The sequence below is a fragment of the Cydia fagiglandana genome, chromosome 10 (genome assembly GCF_963556715.1).
Source record: "Cydia fagiglandana chromosome 10, ilCydFagi1.1, whole genome shotgun sequence".
In the NCBI taxonomy this organism is placed as follows: Eukaryota; Metazoa; Arthropoda; class Insecta; order Lepidoptera; family Tortricidae; genus Cydia; species Cydia fagiglandana.
The window spans coordinates 19045292-19061779 of record NC_085941.1 but is presented as its reverse complement, the minus strand read 5'-3'; the positions used below and the strand labels follow the sequence as shown (position 1 = coordinate 19061779).

Genomic DNA, 16488 nt, shown 5'->3' with positions numbered 1-16488 from the left:
AACTGTAAAGTGGCAATTATCATCAAACACATCCGTCTGTAACCGGCCACCATATTGGAGAGACTAGTCGCGCCGTCGAGGCCGCCGAGAAGGTACGTTTGTGTGTTTAATTGTTTATCTCGTCGGTGCATAAAACATTGATTATCAACAATAATTACCTATGCGTTAAATAAGTTGTTGCTGTTGCGGAAACATTCACATTACAGAGATAATGACAGTGTCTCTCTAAATTATTGTTGATATTTCATTGATAATCATTATTGGATAGAGTTAACTAACGTTTGTTATTGTGTGTATTGTATGTATTTTGTACCAATAACACGACAAATGAAGGTAATAACAGTCTTAATTTTTGTGTTTACGGAATAATAAGAATAAATGAATCGCATTTTTATTTAAAAAGCAGTCTCTTAATTTCTGGGTGTTATTTCACAAATGCGGTCGCAAATGCCGGTCCCGCATTGGCTTATACAGCCACGAGAGACGTTGTTCCTCGCTTACAGACGCTGCATAAATCATCTGTCAAGATGCTAAAGGCCTGAATGATTTTACCTGGTAAATTAAGTGAAAAAATCCGTACTTTGAAATTTTCGTGCCCCGAAATTGATATTTTGATCATATATAATTAGAACAGCTAGTGGTATCTACTAATAAATTACAAAAGACGAAATATTTATAACTAACTTTACGATAAATATTGATGCATATGCATCGTCACTTATCACGTTATCGGTGCTAAAATGTGATATCATTCATAAATGTTAGGTATTAATATCTGAATTTTGCCTCAGCTGTATAAATCAGGGACCGTATAACCGGTTTTATTAAATACCTGTATATAAACTGTCAAACGAATACCGGTTAAAATGTTATACCTATATTCGAATTAGAGGTATTGCTGTCATTCCGTTTTTGTCTTTATCGCTAAACTACACTAATTGACATAATGAAATACCGGTATTCATTAATACCTCAATAATAACAGGTATTCAGTATACCGGTAATGGTTATCGTATTTAATACCGGTATTCATTGCACTTGATCAAAGAGTAACCAAAAACTTTGCGACAAGAGGTTAAAGTTGTTGTTAAGTCCTCATGCTAATATTGATCGCAGTACAAGCGAAATATTTCATAATTTAACCACGAGCGTAGCAAGTGGTTCGAAATTGCGACCGTTTCAAAGCACGAGGTTAATGAATGAATTAATGAAAAGAATTAACCCCAGAAAACATTTCCATATGAAATATGAGCGCCGCGCCGGCGCGCCGCCGCCGCCATCAAAATTTTCGCGCCGCCGCCGCCGCCAAAATTTTCGCGTCGCCGCTGCCGACACTGCGCTATCGCCGTGGCATCGGCGTGACCTTGTCAGATACTAGAGTCTGTCTAAGCTAACTTTGCACCGATTTGAACAGAACAAAGTGAGGGAGTGTTATTATAATATAAACGTCATATTTTCATAGAAATTTGACATTAACGATGATATTTACACACGTTGTCGTTGCAAATGCTATGCAGATTAGTTTGATCGGGAATTTATTGCTTTTATATAAGGTGCTAACAAATTACAGCTTGGCAAAAAAGAGTAGAAATTAAAAAGTGGCAACACTGTAGTGTCGTCCCGTTTTCTTATATAAATTGGTTTGAAAGGGACGACACTACAATGTTGCCACTTTTTAATTTCTACTCTTTTTTGCCAAGCTGTAGGTATCGATATTTTAAGAGATGGTACTTTATATAAAAACAGTTAACTTTAAATAGAAATCAAGAAAACTTTTTATATCATATTTTTGTTTTATTTACCGAACAAAAAAATAAATTAAAATTATATTAATAAAATTAATTAAAAATAATCATTACGTGCATTTAACCACATAAAGAAAAAATACATAGAGTGCTCATGCTCACTCCATACATCAGTTTTGGTACCAAAAATACTATTATTTTCGTAGTCAACATTAGTATCGAGTAACGGAATTATCAGTACTGCTACTTGACAATAGATGTTGCACCGACCGAAAAGTCTAATGCTCAACAACTTTCAGCTAATATTAAACAAGGATTAACTGGAACTTATTTTCAACTCCTTCTGCTTTAATATTAGTTGTAAATAGTTGTTCAATACAATTTTCGTGAGTCGCGACATTTGAGACATCTAGTATCAAGTAGCGGTACTGATAATTCCGCTACTCGATGCTAAATATCAATTACGAAAATAATAGTCTTTTTGGTACCAAAACTGATGTATACTCCATACACTCTATGCTTACTATATTTGTCTATGATTTAACTGACAAGATGTTTAACACTTTCTGTTTTGCCAACAATTGTTTGTGTTAAATGTCATTATCATCAACGTGTCATTTCATTTATCAACGTGAAGTGGCCAGTTAAAAAGAGGTCTCATTTAATTATCTCATTAACAGGTTGTTTTTACGTAGCAAATTTGTTTTCCAATTTTCTCAAAGAACATCATAAAACCTAAATGTTTCATACTTAAATATACTCCAGGAGTCGAGTATTATCAGCTGTAAAAATATTGGTAGCTAATTTGTTAGCACCTTATATTAAGTTCGGATATATAACTTTTTTGGCTAATATATATTAGACTGCATGCTTTCTCTTGTCTATGCTTAAGCTAAACATGTGGCAGTAGTTAGCGATTCGGTGGCCAGGCAATGTCAATGAATAAGAAATAGGTGATATGGAGTCTAACCTAATACGTCTATTCCAGAACATATCCTCAACAATTGAATGTAAAGGTATGAGCACGATAGTTGAAGTCACGCACACAACAACAAAATCATGTAATGACAGTGAGATTTTGAAATTAATATTCTTTTTAGGCTTCCGTATTTCGTACCAATATCAAGTTGATATCAACTGTAAAAAAGTTTCTTGAAGGTTTTTTTTATAGGCTTTTAATATCGTACGTTTAAGTCGCATTCACTCATTGATTCATTCATACTATTTTTGCGATTAGTAGGTACTCTGTGCGAGCAGTGTGTGTAATCATTCACCTCTCCTGGCGATACGTACATATAATAACTATTATATTTGACTATAGCTACCCGCACTGACTTCGCACGGATAACACAAAACCTTAACAAATTGTACACCTAAACTAAAGCTTCCTCAAAAATCTTTCTATTGATAGCTGAAATCCGCATGAAAATCAGTTGAGTAGGTTTTGAGTTCATCGTGAACATACATTCATATAGTTACAGACAGACGCGGCGGGAGACTTTGTTTTATAAGGTGTAGTGAATTAGTGATAAATTCAATTAACAGTAACCTCACAATATAAAGATGTTCATTGTGCTGCTTATCTACAGTTCATGGCATGAAAAACTTTTTTCCTACCATAATTCAATAAATAATCCTTGAAATTAAAAGGTTTGAATTCTCTTCGCATAAACCAAGTTTTCAAGGCTACGCCGCCGATTCGCCGCCACCGCCAACCAATTTTGACCGGCGAACCGTCGCCGGCTAAATGCCTATCGGGCGGCGCTAGACGTGCGCGCCGGTCGAAAATAATTGGGCAACGGCGCGCCACCATAAAATCCACGGCGGCGGCGTGGAATTTTTCAACTTTTCAATATTAAGACGTATAATGAAAAGTCATGCTTAACCCTTAAATCGACAAGGGAAAAAAATCTTAAAAAACTGTGTTAGTATCATTTTTTCGGTGTTATTATCTTATTAGGTATGTGGTTGTTTATTGTAGAAAAATCATGAAAAAAATCTATTTATAATAGTTTCGAAAAAAACATAGGTATGACAAATATTTTGGATGTTGCCAGGTTCGGTGTAAATAAAAAGATACGCTGCATAATGAAAAGACGTCTAGTATTTTGGACGTTGCCGAATATACAGTACTTTATATGCATAAGGTTTTTTTTTGTCAATATCATGTTTTTTTTTTATGATTTTAGAATAATTGCTTTTAATTACAAATACACTTACTGATCATGTCAACTTATGTTATGAACTAAAGTAAAACCTACTATTTTTATATTTTTCCAAAAAGTTTATAGCTCGTAGGTGGTAAAATTTTACCAGTCATTGGCGTCATTTTATTAACATTAAATCAAACTTAGCGGGGTATCGTAGGATGCAGCAACATCTGAACAATGGTATACAATAATGCATGTAATTTTATCAATATTTTCGTAAGAACTTTCTTAAATGAAATCGGGTCTGTCTCTTGATGTCTTGATGAACGCACAGGAAAAAAAATCCGTAATAATATTTTTTTATCTATTTGGTTCATTACGTTGTAATAAGACAAATAATGACTTAGTATGGTGTTGGTGCGACATAAAATAGTAGAAATTCAATTATATAACCAGAAAAATTCCGTAAGTACGTAATTATTGCCATTTTTAAGTAAGTATTTTACGTCAAAAATGTGAGAGTTACGTAGGAAGTGGCGCCCGCAATAATTTTCAACTATTTCTTATCGGACTATAACCTATTACATATTTTAACGCTGCATAATACTGTCTTATAAAAAAATATTCGGCGCGAATTTTAAACTACCGGCGGCGGCGGCGGCGCGCGTACTCCTTATGGCGGCGGCGCGCACGTCTAATCAGCGCTCATATCTTTGAGATTATAAACTACATACATAATAAAATACAATTAAATCAACAATTAAAAAACAATTAAAAGAATCAAATGAACGCTATTAAAAATGTATTCGTCAAAATCATCACCTAACAGCTAATTTCACCAGCAACATGAAAACGGGCATTCTAAGATCCGAATCTTAAGTATTTACAACTTTACAAGCGGGCCGGACAACGTCCTTGACGAGTAGCGAAGGAACGAATCGTGGTACTACTACAACCGGTATTGGCACTTACTTATTACCGGTAATAGCTTTAGGAGTAAACTATCAAATAGTGGTATTTGTTGTCAATTGGCTAAACCGATAACACTATTGAATACCGGTATTCGAATACCTCTATTCGGAGCTTAAGTGATATAAATACCCAAATTCAAATTACACCGGTTATACCTCAATAATAACCTGTAGTCAGAATACCGGTAACGGTCCCTGGTATAAATACGTTACTACGAGTAGGTATTACATTATTGGTTGGTATATTTCTCTCAAGTGCAATACGGGTGTTTTTTGGTTAATTACTTGACTGACTTAGGGCCTTGAAACTATTAATATCCAACATGTTATTGCTAATCATTCACATTTGTCAGATGATAGCGTTTATCTCCATGATAGCGTAATAATAACAGTCACTATTACCTAATAGTGGGGTTGATTAAATTTAAAGCACAAGTCGAGATAAACATCTTTTTGAAGTTTTTGACATGAAATTAAATTTCTTGTCCATGGTCGTCACCATGATCTTATGACTAAAGACCATGAAACTATTATCCTGTTATTGCTCAAACATTCACATTACGAAGATGGCGTTTATCCACACGACAATGAAATAATGACAGTGTTTCTCTATTTCAATCGCGCGGTATTACATAAATGCTTGTTTTATCAATAATTCCATCCGTCATATGACACCTAATGAGCAAAGGTCCACGTCCGGTCTTGCCTTGACTTTACGCAACGGAGCGATACAGAAAACTTCTTTGAGATATTATTATTTTCAGAATGGTGAAAGTACAAGTGAAGCAAGGCTGGCTGGAAGGTGACAGGCGGGAGGTGGTGACCAAAGATGGCTACTATAATAGCTTTAAAGGCGTGCCGTACGCCGCGCCGCCCGTCGGCAAGTTGAGATTCAAGGTAAAGGGCTATTATGATATCAGCCTACATTATTATCATTCAATTGTCTGCATCTGCAACTACTCCGAACAGTAGCTAAGGCACATCACTCTAGAAATATAGTACTTAACTAATAAATGTTTTCAGGCGAATAAATTACCTATATTTGCTTATTCATATTTTCGCTATAGTACTCGTGATTATATTTAGCAATTCTAATCAAATGTAAAAGATTTCTCATTGCTCTTAATTTTAATTCAGGCGCCTCAACCTCCTCTACCCTGGGATGGAGTCAGAAGCGCAACCGAACACGGCCCAGTGTGCCCTCAACAAGACATCTTCACCCAAGAGTTCATACCAGGCAGCGAAGACTGCCTCTATCTCAACGTATACTCCCCGGACCTCGAGCCGAGCCAACCTCTTCCTGTCATGGTCTTTATCCATGGAGGTGGCTACAGAAGCGGCTCTGGAAACGACTCCCACTACGGACCTGACTTTTTAGTCAAACATGGTGTAGTCCTAGTCACTATCAACTACAGATTGGAAGCTTTCGGATTCCTATGCCTTGACACAAAAGATGTCCCTGGTAATGCGGGGATGAAGGACCAAGTGGCAGCTTTGAAATGGGTCAAGGAAAATATTGCAAAGTTTGGTGGTAATGCTTCTAATGTAACTGTTTTTGGTGAGAGTGCTGGCGGAGCGTCTACTTTGCTGCATGTGTTATCGCCGATGTCAAAAGGGTTATTTAAAAGAGCCATTCCAATGAGTGGTGTGCCAATTTGTGACTGGTCTCTCGCCTTTGAACCAGCTAGGCGAGCTTTCACGCTCGGAAAAATCCTCGGATTTGAAACTGATGATCCGGAGAAGCTTCTCGAGTTCTTGCAAAGTGTTCCTGCTGAGAAATTAGTGCTGACCAACCCCTGCGTTGTGAGTTTGGAAGAAAAATCGAACAATATTTTGAAAATGTACCACTTCACACCGGTTGCCGAGAAGAATCTTGGCCAAGAGTATTTCATGATCGAAGAACCATTAGAAATTTTGAAAAAAGGAACCGGCAATGAAGTAGACGTATTTATCGGACATACTAGTGAAGAATGTCTCATTGGAATAGAACCTTTTGAAAAATTATATTTGAACGATTACAACAGATATCCAGAAATATTGGTACCGAGGGAACTTCTTTACAAATCTAGTCCGAAGACTGTTTTGGAACTGTCTGATAAAATACAAAAGCACTACTTTGGAAAGAAATCTATAAACAATGATATAATGAAGGAGTTTATACAATATGTCAATGATGCATGTTTTGTTTATAACATACACAGGACTCTTGATCATTTACCCAAGATTAAGAACAGCAAGACATACTTCTACAGATTCTCTTGCGTTTCTGAAAGGAACATATTTGGTGCTGCGGGTGCGAAGTACGGAATCTCCGGGGCCAGTCATCTGGATGACTTGATGTATCTGTTTCAGGCCAACTTTGCAAACGTACCAATTGACAAGAACGGCAAAGGCTATCATATGATCCAGTTAGCGTGCAAGGTTTTCACCAATTTTGCTAAATATGGGTATGTATCTAACTATGAAGGTCATGTTTATTAACTTTGCGTACCAAGAAACGAATTAAAAGTGAAAAATGCACTGTCTTGGGTGTGACTTGAACTTGAACATGGAAGGGCACCGGGCATGCGATCCGGTGGTCGAGGGTTCAAGCCCCACCCAAGACAGTGAATTTAAGCTAATAGCATTGTTCGCAGACGTTTCTGCTTGATACAAAATTAATTGCAGATTGCATACCTATCTTGTATACCTATATTATCTAATATAACAAATTACTTCCTGGTTTTGCGTTCTACATGCGGGTGCATTTAGTTTTACCGGTCACAGATAAAACTTGATTGTTGTTTTATGGCGCTCTACAGCGAGTCACAAAATACAAGCACAATTTGTATACGAAAGCAAGTTTAATGTTATAAATTTCAGAATGTCGTTTCTAAAGGTTATAATAATGATTGAAATTTGAGATTGTTTCAATAATATTTTTTTCATATTACTTTTAGAAGCTCAGAAATATCTACCTAAGTTGAAGTCACATAATTTAATTGACCTTTTGGAAAGGGCCTTTCCTGTATAACGTATTATATCAAAAAGGTTGTATATTTTCCGTCTTAGGTACTAAGCTAACTCGGACAGACTTTGAAGTTACAAAGTGTTGGAAGGTCATTACAAAACGTCCTATTTTCATAGTAATTTCACGTTTACGGCACTCCGACGCTCTGCCACTGCAAAAATTAAAAATTAAAATGAAAAATGTCTATTTGTTAACAATAATAGAGGGTACAGTTGTAAAGGTTGGAGTCTTCTAGTAACTATATACCTGTTGGCTCCTCTACACATGGGCCAACGCCGGCCACTGCAAGGGACACAGCCATGCGGTAGAATGAGATAGCAACATCACTTGCTCCCTCTAACGCATAAATGCGTCCCTTGGAGTGTCCGGCGTTGGCCCATCGTGTAGAGGAGAACTGTGACAGAAAATCCAGGTGTTCCAAAAGCTGTGAAGACTTTCGCCTCGATTCGGGAAATGAATCTCTAGTGCATCTCTAGCACTAGATATGAAATAGTAAAGATATGTGACGTTCCACGGCAAAAGGTACCTTATGGCGGATGGCACCGCGATTCGGGAAATTAATTAGAGATTCACTAGATATGAAATAGTAAAGTTAATATATCTTTACTATATCGTATCTAGTTAATCTCTAATTCATTTCCCGAATCGCGCCGTTTATCTGATTGTAATAAGTACCTAACTCATATTACTTCATTTTTGTTTTCAGCACCCCCACTCCCGATGCTTCATTAGGCGCTGTAGTTCCCCCCTACAGCAACGCTGAGAGCTACGTCGACATCTCCGATGTCCTTCGAGTAGGACAATCACTGGATGCCGACGTAGTGGCCTTCTGGAAGGACGTGTACGATTCAGCTGGCGTCGAATTTTGAAATTTCTGTACCTCTTCTGACCAAACTAAGTGTGCACCTTAGCAGTGACTATGTATACATATTCCATAGACTTGACGTACTTCTAGGAAAGAAAACTTAGCGTGATCGGACTCTAATGGTGACGTTCGGATGTCACGGAATGAATGTCATAATTACGGCAGTAATGCGGCGTCGAACATATAACTCATTATATCATGTATATTGACAGATACACGGCGCGATTCGGAAAATGATTTAGAGATTAACTAGATACGATATAGTAAAGATATGTGACGTTCCACGGCAAAAGGTACCATTGCCCCGGCTGAATATTGGAGCGGCGTTAATAATAGCGTAAGCGCCAGCCGCCATAAGGTACCTTTTGTCGTGGAACGTCACATATATTTACTATTTCATATCTAGTGAATGTCTAATGCCTACAGAAACGGATACAGTAACGCGATTACAGTTGATATCTGAACGTTACCTTAACAAAGTATCTCTGGGTTGGTTCTTCGTTTGTTTTAAAACATTGTTAATTATTATACATTTTAATAATTAAATATTTGAAATGTGTATTTTTTTTCGCTATACCTGTTTTTTACCTGCATAACATTATTTTGAAGGAAAAAGATAATAACGTTTAAATAATTATGCATGTCAATGAACTCATTGTACCTATACCTCATGGAGTAATACATATCACATAATCTAATATATCTATGTGTCTAATCTCTACCAATGTTAGCAGTAGTAGTAGTAGCAAAGACATATGTAACTTCGTATAAGATGAATAAAGTATTATTAAGTATTATTAGTTTATTCCACCGTCCCCATTCTACCATCGGACTTTTAGACGCACGGACGGTTTCCATCCTTACTTGGTAGATATTCCACCAATTCGCACGAAGCGCTTTGCTTCTACTTTCCTTATGCGCACTGCCAAGGAATGGAATTCCTTGCCGGCGTCTATATTTCCGTGTTCTTATAACCCGGCAACCTTCAAATCAAGAGTGAACAGGCACCTTCTGGGCGAGCTCGCTCCATCGTAGGCCACGTCTACGCCTCGGCTAGTCTGTGGCCATGAGTAAGCCCATTCATAATTAAAAAAAAAGTCTAAGCAAAAAACGTGCCTTTGAAATCAAGGAAAAGTCATTCTCGGATAGATGCCGCACACATCTTTAGCTTATGCTCGGCTAGATGGCGTGACGACACCGTTTCATATTTTACAATTTTAACACATGGATATCAGTGAATGAACATGGATCAAAATGATATAAAAATAATAAAATTATTTATCCATATACATACATTTTTTCATAATTTTATACGTTTTCGTTTTGAGTTTTAGTCGTGTGTCGATAGATGGCAGTAAATTTACTGTTACTACAAAATTTACTATGACAGGACCCCTCTATACTATCTATTCTTTTTGGTAGTAGTAATGAATAATTTGTGACGTTCCACGGGTAAAGGTACCTTATGGCGGTTGGCGCTTACGTTATTATTAACGTCGCTCCAATATTATTGCGGTGCTATGCGACATAAGCGCCAGCCGCCATAAGGTACCTTTTGCCGTGGAATGTCACATTTATTGTACACAAAATTATTTACATAAAAAATTTTAATTTAATTTTTTAAAAAAACATTATTTTTTAATTTTATGCATTAAGTATAATTATAACACCTAATAATAATCCCTTTGGTTTGATTTCAATGCCAAAATTTCGATTACATCAGCAATATCAAACCCAAACATTCATCTAGTAACTTCTATTTCATTTGCTAGCAAAGCATTAAAATAAGCAATTTGTAGACATAAAACAAATATTTGGAACTAATCAGAGGGCCTACCGCGAACCACGTTCGACGTGTTGCCTCCCCGTCACACTTACGTACGAATTTACAAGTGCGACAGAGAGGCAACAAGTCGAACGTAGTTCGCGGTAAGCCCTGTGTTAGCGACTCGAAATGAGTAGCGGATTAGTAAAGCGAGTCATTCGTCGAATGTTGATGAATACACTGTTTCAAATCAAATGTTTACTTATACTGTATATGTCGGCGGCCGATCGTAAGATCAGGCATATCGTGAAATTCCTAGGCATATCGTGAAACGTGAAAATCTTTGACTCGTTCCCTGAGTCGACGGAGCCCTGGGCTGGGCAGTTTGCCCTTCGGGCATCTGAAGCAACCTAACGAATCTATCCTGCCTATATATTGGTTTAATGTGACTATCGTCAAAACATTATACAGAAACATTACGATCTGCCTGACCTTACGTTCGGCCGCCGACATATACACGAATATCATATTAACTCACATTTATAGACAGGTCTATCACGAATTTATTTTATTACCTTTATTTAACGATGTTTCGACACAGGTTTCACTGATCGTGGTCGAGGCTATAAATGTGAGTTAATATGTGTTCAAAACACATATCATTATCAAAGATTATGTATATATACCTACTGTGTAAATCCAACACGGGCGATAAATTAAACCAAATACTTAGGTATACCTACATATATAATATGTGACATTCCACGGCAAAAGGTACCTTATGGCGGCTGGCGCTTACGTCGCATAACACCGCAATAATATTGGAGCGACGTTAATAATAACGTAAGCGCCAACCGCCATAAGGTACCTTTACCCGTGGAACGTCACATTTATCCGTGTAATCAGTAATCAAGAAGAAAAAGAAGATATTTTTTAAGTTACACTTAATTAGGCACTGGTCCCACCGCAAGCTAGTAAGCTATGAGCTATCGGCTATAAACACGAACAAAAGATAAGCACTCCCGTGTGCCTTGAAGTGGCCGGCGTTAGCCCATCATGATCATATAGAGGAGCCATAACGCAGCTGCGGTTGCCATGTCTCATCACTGTTGCAATGACAGTAATGCTGCTGCAGCCTCAATACGAATATAACCTTTACCCTCCTCCTTGCTTCGTTCTCCTCAGTGCTGAGGGTCGTGACCTTCTAGTGGAGCATATGATTCCGGATTGCAGATTTCCAGCCTATCCCATCCCTTGCGACTTCTAAGGCATCATGGATAGCGATTTGCTGACCTGGTCGGACCATCCCGTTGAACTGCGGCCCCTTCTCTTTCCTTCCACCGAACCTGTGACCATTAGCTTTTCCAGGTCTCCAGTCTTCCTGGCTATGTGTCCGAAGAATTCAAGTACTCTCCGGAGACATGTGGTTGAGAGCCTGGTGGTTACTCCGAGCTCCTTGAGTATAGAGGCGTTGGTCCGGTGTTCGGTCCAAGATATGCCTAGCATTTTCCGCCAGCACCACATTTCAAAGGCATCAATGCGCTTCCTATCAGTCGATTTAATTGTCCAGGTCTCAGAGGCATACAGAAAATGGAGAATACGAGCGTGCGCACTAGCTGCAACTTAGTTTTACAAATACAAGTGCGTTTATTTCCGGTCGGACCGATAGGACGCCGCCCGGTCGGTCGACCTAGGTATCGATGGGCGGATGTGGTGGACGCCGATCTGCGCGAGCTCCGGGTTGAGAACTGGCGAGACACGGCACAGGACCGGGATCAGTGGCGAGCAGTCGTGTTCGAGGCCAAGACACACTTTGGGTCGCTGCGCCAGAGGAGTAAGTAAGTCGTTATTTCATTACTTTTTTACATCAGTTCTTAGGTATAGTATAAGGGTTAGGTAGGTAATTAGTCCATCTTAGGTATAAGGAGTTAAAGTAGGTAAGTATTGATCTAAACTAAACATTGTGCAACCAATAAAATTGTAAGTGATAAAAAAGGTGCGGCTACAGCTTGCTGAATTTAAACCCGCCCTTTGTGTGTAGGTATATAACCTTTAATGCTTCTTTTGTTTCCTGACATATCTTTTATTATTTCCACAAATAGTAATCACATATACAAACATAATTTGTTTTGACGGACATATACAAACACATATTGTTTCCTTGAATAAATTGGTCTTTTTAGTGTCAAGTTTAAGTATGACCGTTCGTCCAAAGTCCTCAGTCTTCATTATACGGATAATTAATAATGTCGATATACTTAATGATATTATGTTAATGTAATCAGGACGAAGGTATTCAATGCAAATATTATCATTTAATATGCATATATTAACTTTCAGTAGCTGTATCACTTTAACTTCGACCGTTCGATCGACCGTTGCTGGTTTAACCGCGTTTTATGAAATTATTTCGATATTTAAAACGAGCAATAAAATATTAAAACATATTTATGTAGGGTTTTCAAAATTTTTTAAAATAAAATAATTTAAAAACTAATTAGTCATATTTAAATTTTGAAATCAAATTCAGGTTTCGAATATAAAATGGTTAAAGTTAGTGTAAGTGAGGGCGTGTTAGAAGGTACCCGTGAGAAAAACGAATACGGCGGCACTTTTTATAGTTTCAAGGGAATTCCGTATGCTGAGCCTCCACTAGGAGACTTGAGATTTAAGGTAAGGGTCATCATACCGCTGGATAGACGAAGGGCAAAAAGACCTTAGCTAACTCGCCACCGTTGACTGGACTTTTGGACAGAGTAGCATGCACGCATGGCGGTTATTGGTGTCGGAGGCCAAGATCCACTTCGGGTCCCTGCGCCACAGCAGTAAATAAATCATCATCATCATGGTGGCCTTTTGGTGATCCTGTTTTGGATATAAACTTCTTTCACTCAGGGCCCCATTGATTAGCAGCCCGCCGGACGGTATCGGCTTGTCAGTTGTTCGGAACTGTCAAAATTTCATTCTAACTGACAGGCCGATACCGTCCGCCGGACTGTTAATCAGTGGGCCCCTTAAGCGATCTTGTGTCATTTTACAGAAAACAAAAGGACATTTTTAGAGCTCGGCACAAAACTGTTTGCGGGAAGAATATTCTGTAAACTTTGTATTTTTCTGCAGGCGCCACAACCACCAAAACCATGGACAGGCGTTCGAAGCGCGAAAGATTTTGGTCCAATCTGCTACCAAATGAATCCTATAACAAAAACCCCCTGGGGAAGCGAAGACTGCCTGTATCTCAACATTTACACGCCAAATATTAAGCCGGAAAAGCCTCTGCCGGTCATGTTCTATATCCATGGAGGCAGTTTTGCCATCGGAGGCAGTAACGATGACATGTACGGACCAGAATTCCTCATCAGACATGATGTTATCTTAATCACCATAAACTACAGACTTGAAGTCTTAGGTTTCCTTAGTTTAGATTCCGAAGACGCGCCTGGAAACGCTGGAATGAAAGACCAAGTACAAGCCATGAGATGGGTTAAGAAAAACATTGGCTTTTTTGGAGGTGATCCAGAAAATATCACAATTTTTGGTAACAGTGCTGGTGGCGTTTGTGTTTCTTTTCATTTAATGTCGCCAATGACTAAAGGGCTATTCCGCAGAGCGATCATGCAGAGTGGAGCGTGCACTTGCTTTTGGTCAATGCCATTTGAACCTCGGGAAGTGGTTTTAGCTTTAGCGAAACAGTTGGGTTGCCATTCGTCTGACAACAAAGTATTGTATGAATTCTTCAAAGCCCAACCAGTTGATTCCCTGATCAATCTACAAATACCAACAACGATGGCGATCAAAGCTAAGAATTCTTCTGAAATATATTTCGCAGTTGTAAGCGAGAAGAATTTTGACAATATCGAAAGGTATTGGAGTGGGAATTCATATGATGGTGTCCGAAGCGGGATACATGAGGGAGTTGAAGTAATGAATGGCTATGTGGAGGATGAAGGCATAATGACTGCTATCATGACCTGTAGAAACGACTTTACCGTATTAATGCCAAGATTCAACCAATTTCTAGAAGAATACGTCCCTAGACCAATAACCTGGCACTGTACACTTGTAGACCAATTTGAAGTTGGACGGGAAATCAAACAGTTTTATTTCCAGGACAAGAAAATGACTTTTGAAGTTATAAATGACCTGGTAAGAATGTTTTCCATGGCAGCGATGGTCTACGACATTATTCAATGGCAGAAAATTACCGCTGGCTCCAGTTCGAACAAGTTATACTTTTACCGGTTTACTTGCAAGTCGGAGCGGAATATTATGGCGAACATGTTTGGGTATTGGAAGGTAGTGGGGGATAAGAAGACTACGTGTCACGTGGATGACCTGGCCTACCTGTTCCCTTGTAAGGGCCGGATAAAGAGAACGGAGCCAGACTCGAAGACGTTCCAAATGATTAATAATGTTACTAAATTGTGGACTAACTTTGCTAAATTTGGGTAAGTTTTACTAGGTACTCTAATAAATAAAAACTCTTTATTTCAGTCCAAAAGCGATTCATAATTTGATAGTAACATTCTAGACTTAACACTATGTTAGTAATCTATATCTACTTAGACCAACCAATGACCTCCTGACCTTCTGTCTAGTACCTAATGAGCGGGCAGTCCTAATGCCCTTAGCATGCTGTTAGTGCTGCCACTTACTAACATAGTAGCCACTAATTAGAAATTAAAAGGTTCTGAAAACCTTGAATATTTTTTTATTATGTAGGTAATAGATAGCTATAAAACAATTATTACTCACTAGGTAAAAAACTCCTATAAAGGCCTGTAAGTTGATAAAAACATGTTTTTTTTTTTCAGAAACCCAACCCCGGATGACAGCCTAGGAGTGCAGTGGACACCATTCACTTTGGAAAAGCAAAACTACTTAGACATTGGCGAACAATTGAAGCTCTGCGCCAATCCTGAAGACGACCAACTTAAATTCTGGGAGGACATTTACAAGCGCTATTTACCCCATCGATCGCATATATAAATAAATAATTTATTGATACGAACACAGACTAAAAATATTTTTACGCTGCATTAAAAAATAATCATCCTGGAGGTTTATTAGTGCAGACATCCAATGTCTTTCCAAAAGACCATCCATCCATCTGTCCGCTAACATTTTAACATTTAGTTATTCTGATATAAAATAGGTACCTATGTAAAAAATGTGACATTCCACGGCAAAAGGTACCTTATGGCGGCTGGCGCTTACGTCGCATAGCACCGCAATAATATTGGAGCGACGTTAATAATAACGTAAGCGCCAACCGCCATAAGGTACCTTTACCTGTGGAACGTCACAAATGTGTGACGTGTGTAATGTAGATAATTAATTCCCCTCAAACTATTTCAAACTACCTATGTTTCAGAGTCTTTTAAAGAGACACTTATTTCAGTGTTATGAATGACCGATATTGATGAATTTAGCATTTTTGGAAGAATAAAGTTTTCAAAAACCTCTCGAGTCATATTCATCTCTTGTCAATTTCCACACAATGGACTGTTTACTGCACTAGTGCTGAAAGCTTAATAAAGATATCTCGCTCGTAAAGCTTCGGTAATTAAATGTGCTTGCATCAGCATAAACGCGGTGTAATCCGCCGGGATCATAAACCACCTGATATTGCTTGAGTCAACACGGGATGGGGGGATGGCAAACATTCATACATGTTCGCTGCGGGCACAGAATAATAGTACCTACTAGGTACAGAAGATTCACTCTCTAACAAAATGCGTCTATTACGATTAGTACAGCGACAGCGCAGTAGTGTGTTTATGCCGCTCCGAGATCAGAACTTTTCCGCCAGAGGGCGACAGTATGTATGCGTAAGGTAGTGACAATTTAGTTCACCCTACTCCCCGCTAGATGGCGCCACTGTCTATGCGCAACGTTAGTTCCAAAGGTCTCCGCTAGATGGCGCCACTGGTTAGTTCACTCTACTCCCCGCTAGAGGCGCCACTGTCTATGCGCAACGTT

At 38.5% G+C, this 16488-nt stretch overlaps 2 protein-coding genes across 2 annotated transcripts; both read left to right on the top strand.

Annotated features, from left to right (window-relative positions):
* LOC134668000 (juvenile hormone esterase-like) lies at window positions 1–9535 on the top strand. Its single transcript, XM_063525434.1, has 4 exons — window positions 1–92; window positions 5631–5763; window positions 6004–7313; window positions 8583–9535. Exons 2-4 carry the CDS (start codon window positions 5632–5634, stop codon window positions 8743–8745), a joined length of 1605 nt encoding a protein of 534 aa, XP_063381504.1. The 5' UTR covers window positions 1–92; window position 5631; the 3' UTR covers window positions 8746–9535.
* A 3498-nt stretch (window positions 9536–13033) lies between these two features.
* On the top strand, window positions 13034–15515 carry LOC134667999 (juvenile hormone esterase-like). Its single transcript, XM_063525433.1, has 3 exons — window positions 13034–13179; window positions 13627–14954; window positions 15321–15515. Exons 1-3 carry the CDS (start codon window positions 13051–13053, stop codon window positions 15493–15495), a joined length of 1632 nt encoding a protein of 543 aa, XP_063381503.1. The 5' UTR covers window positions 13034–13050; the 3' UTR covers window positions 15496–15515.
* The last annotated feature ends 973 nt before the right edge of the window (window positions 15516–16488 follow it).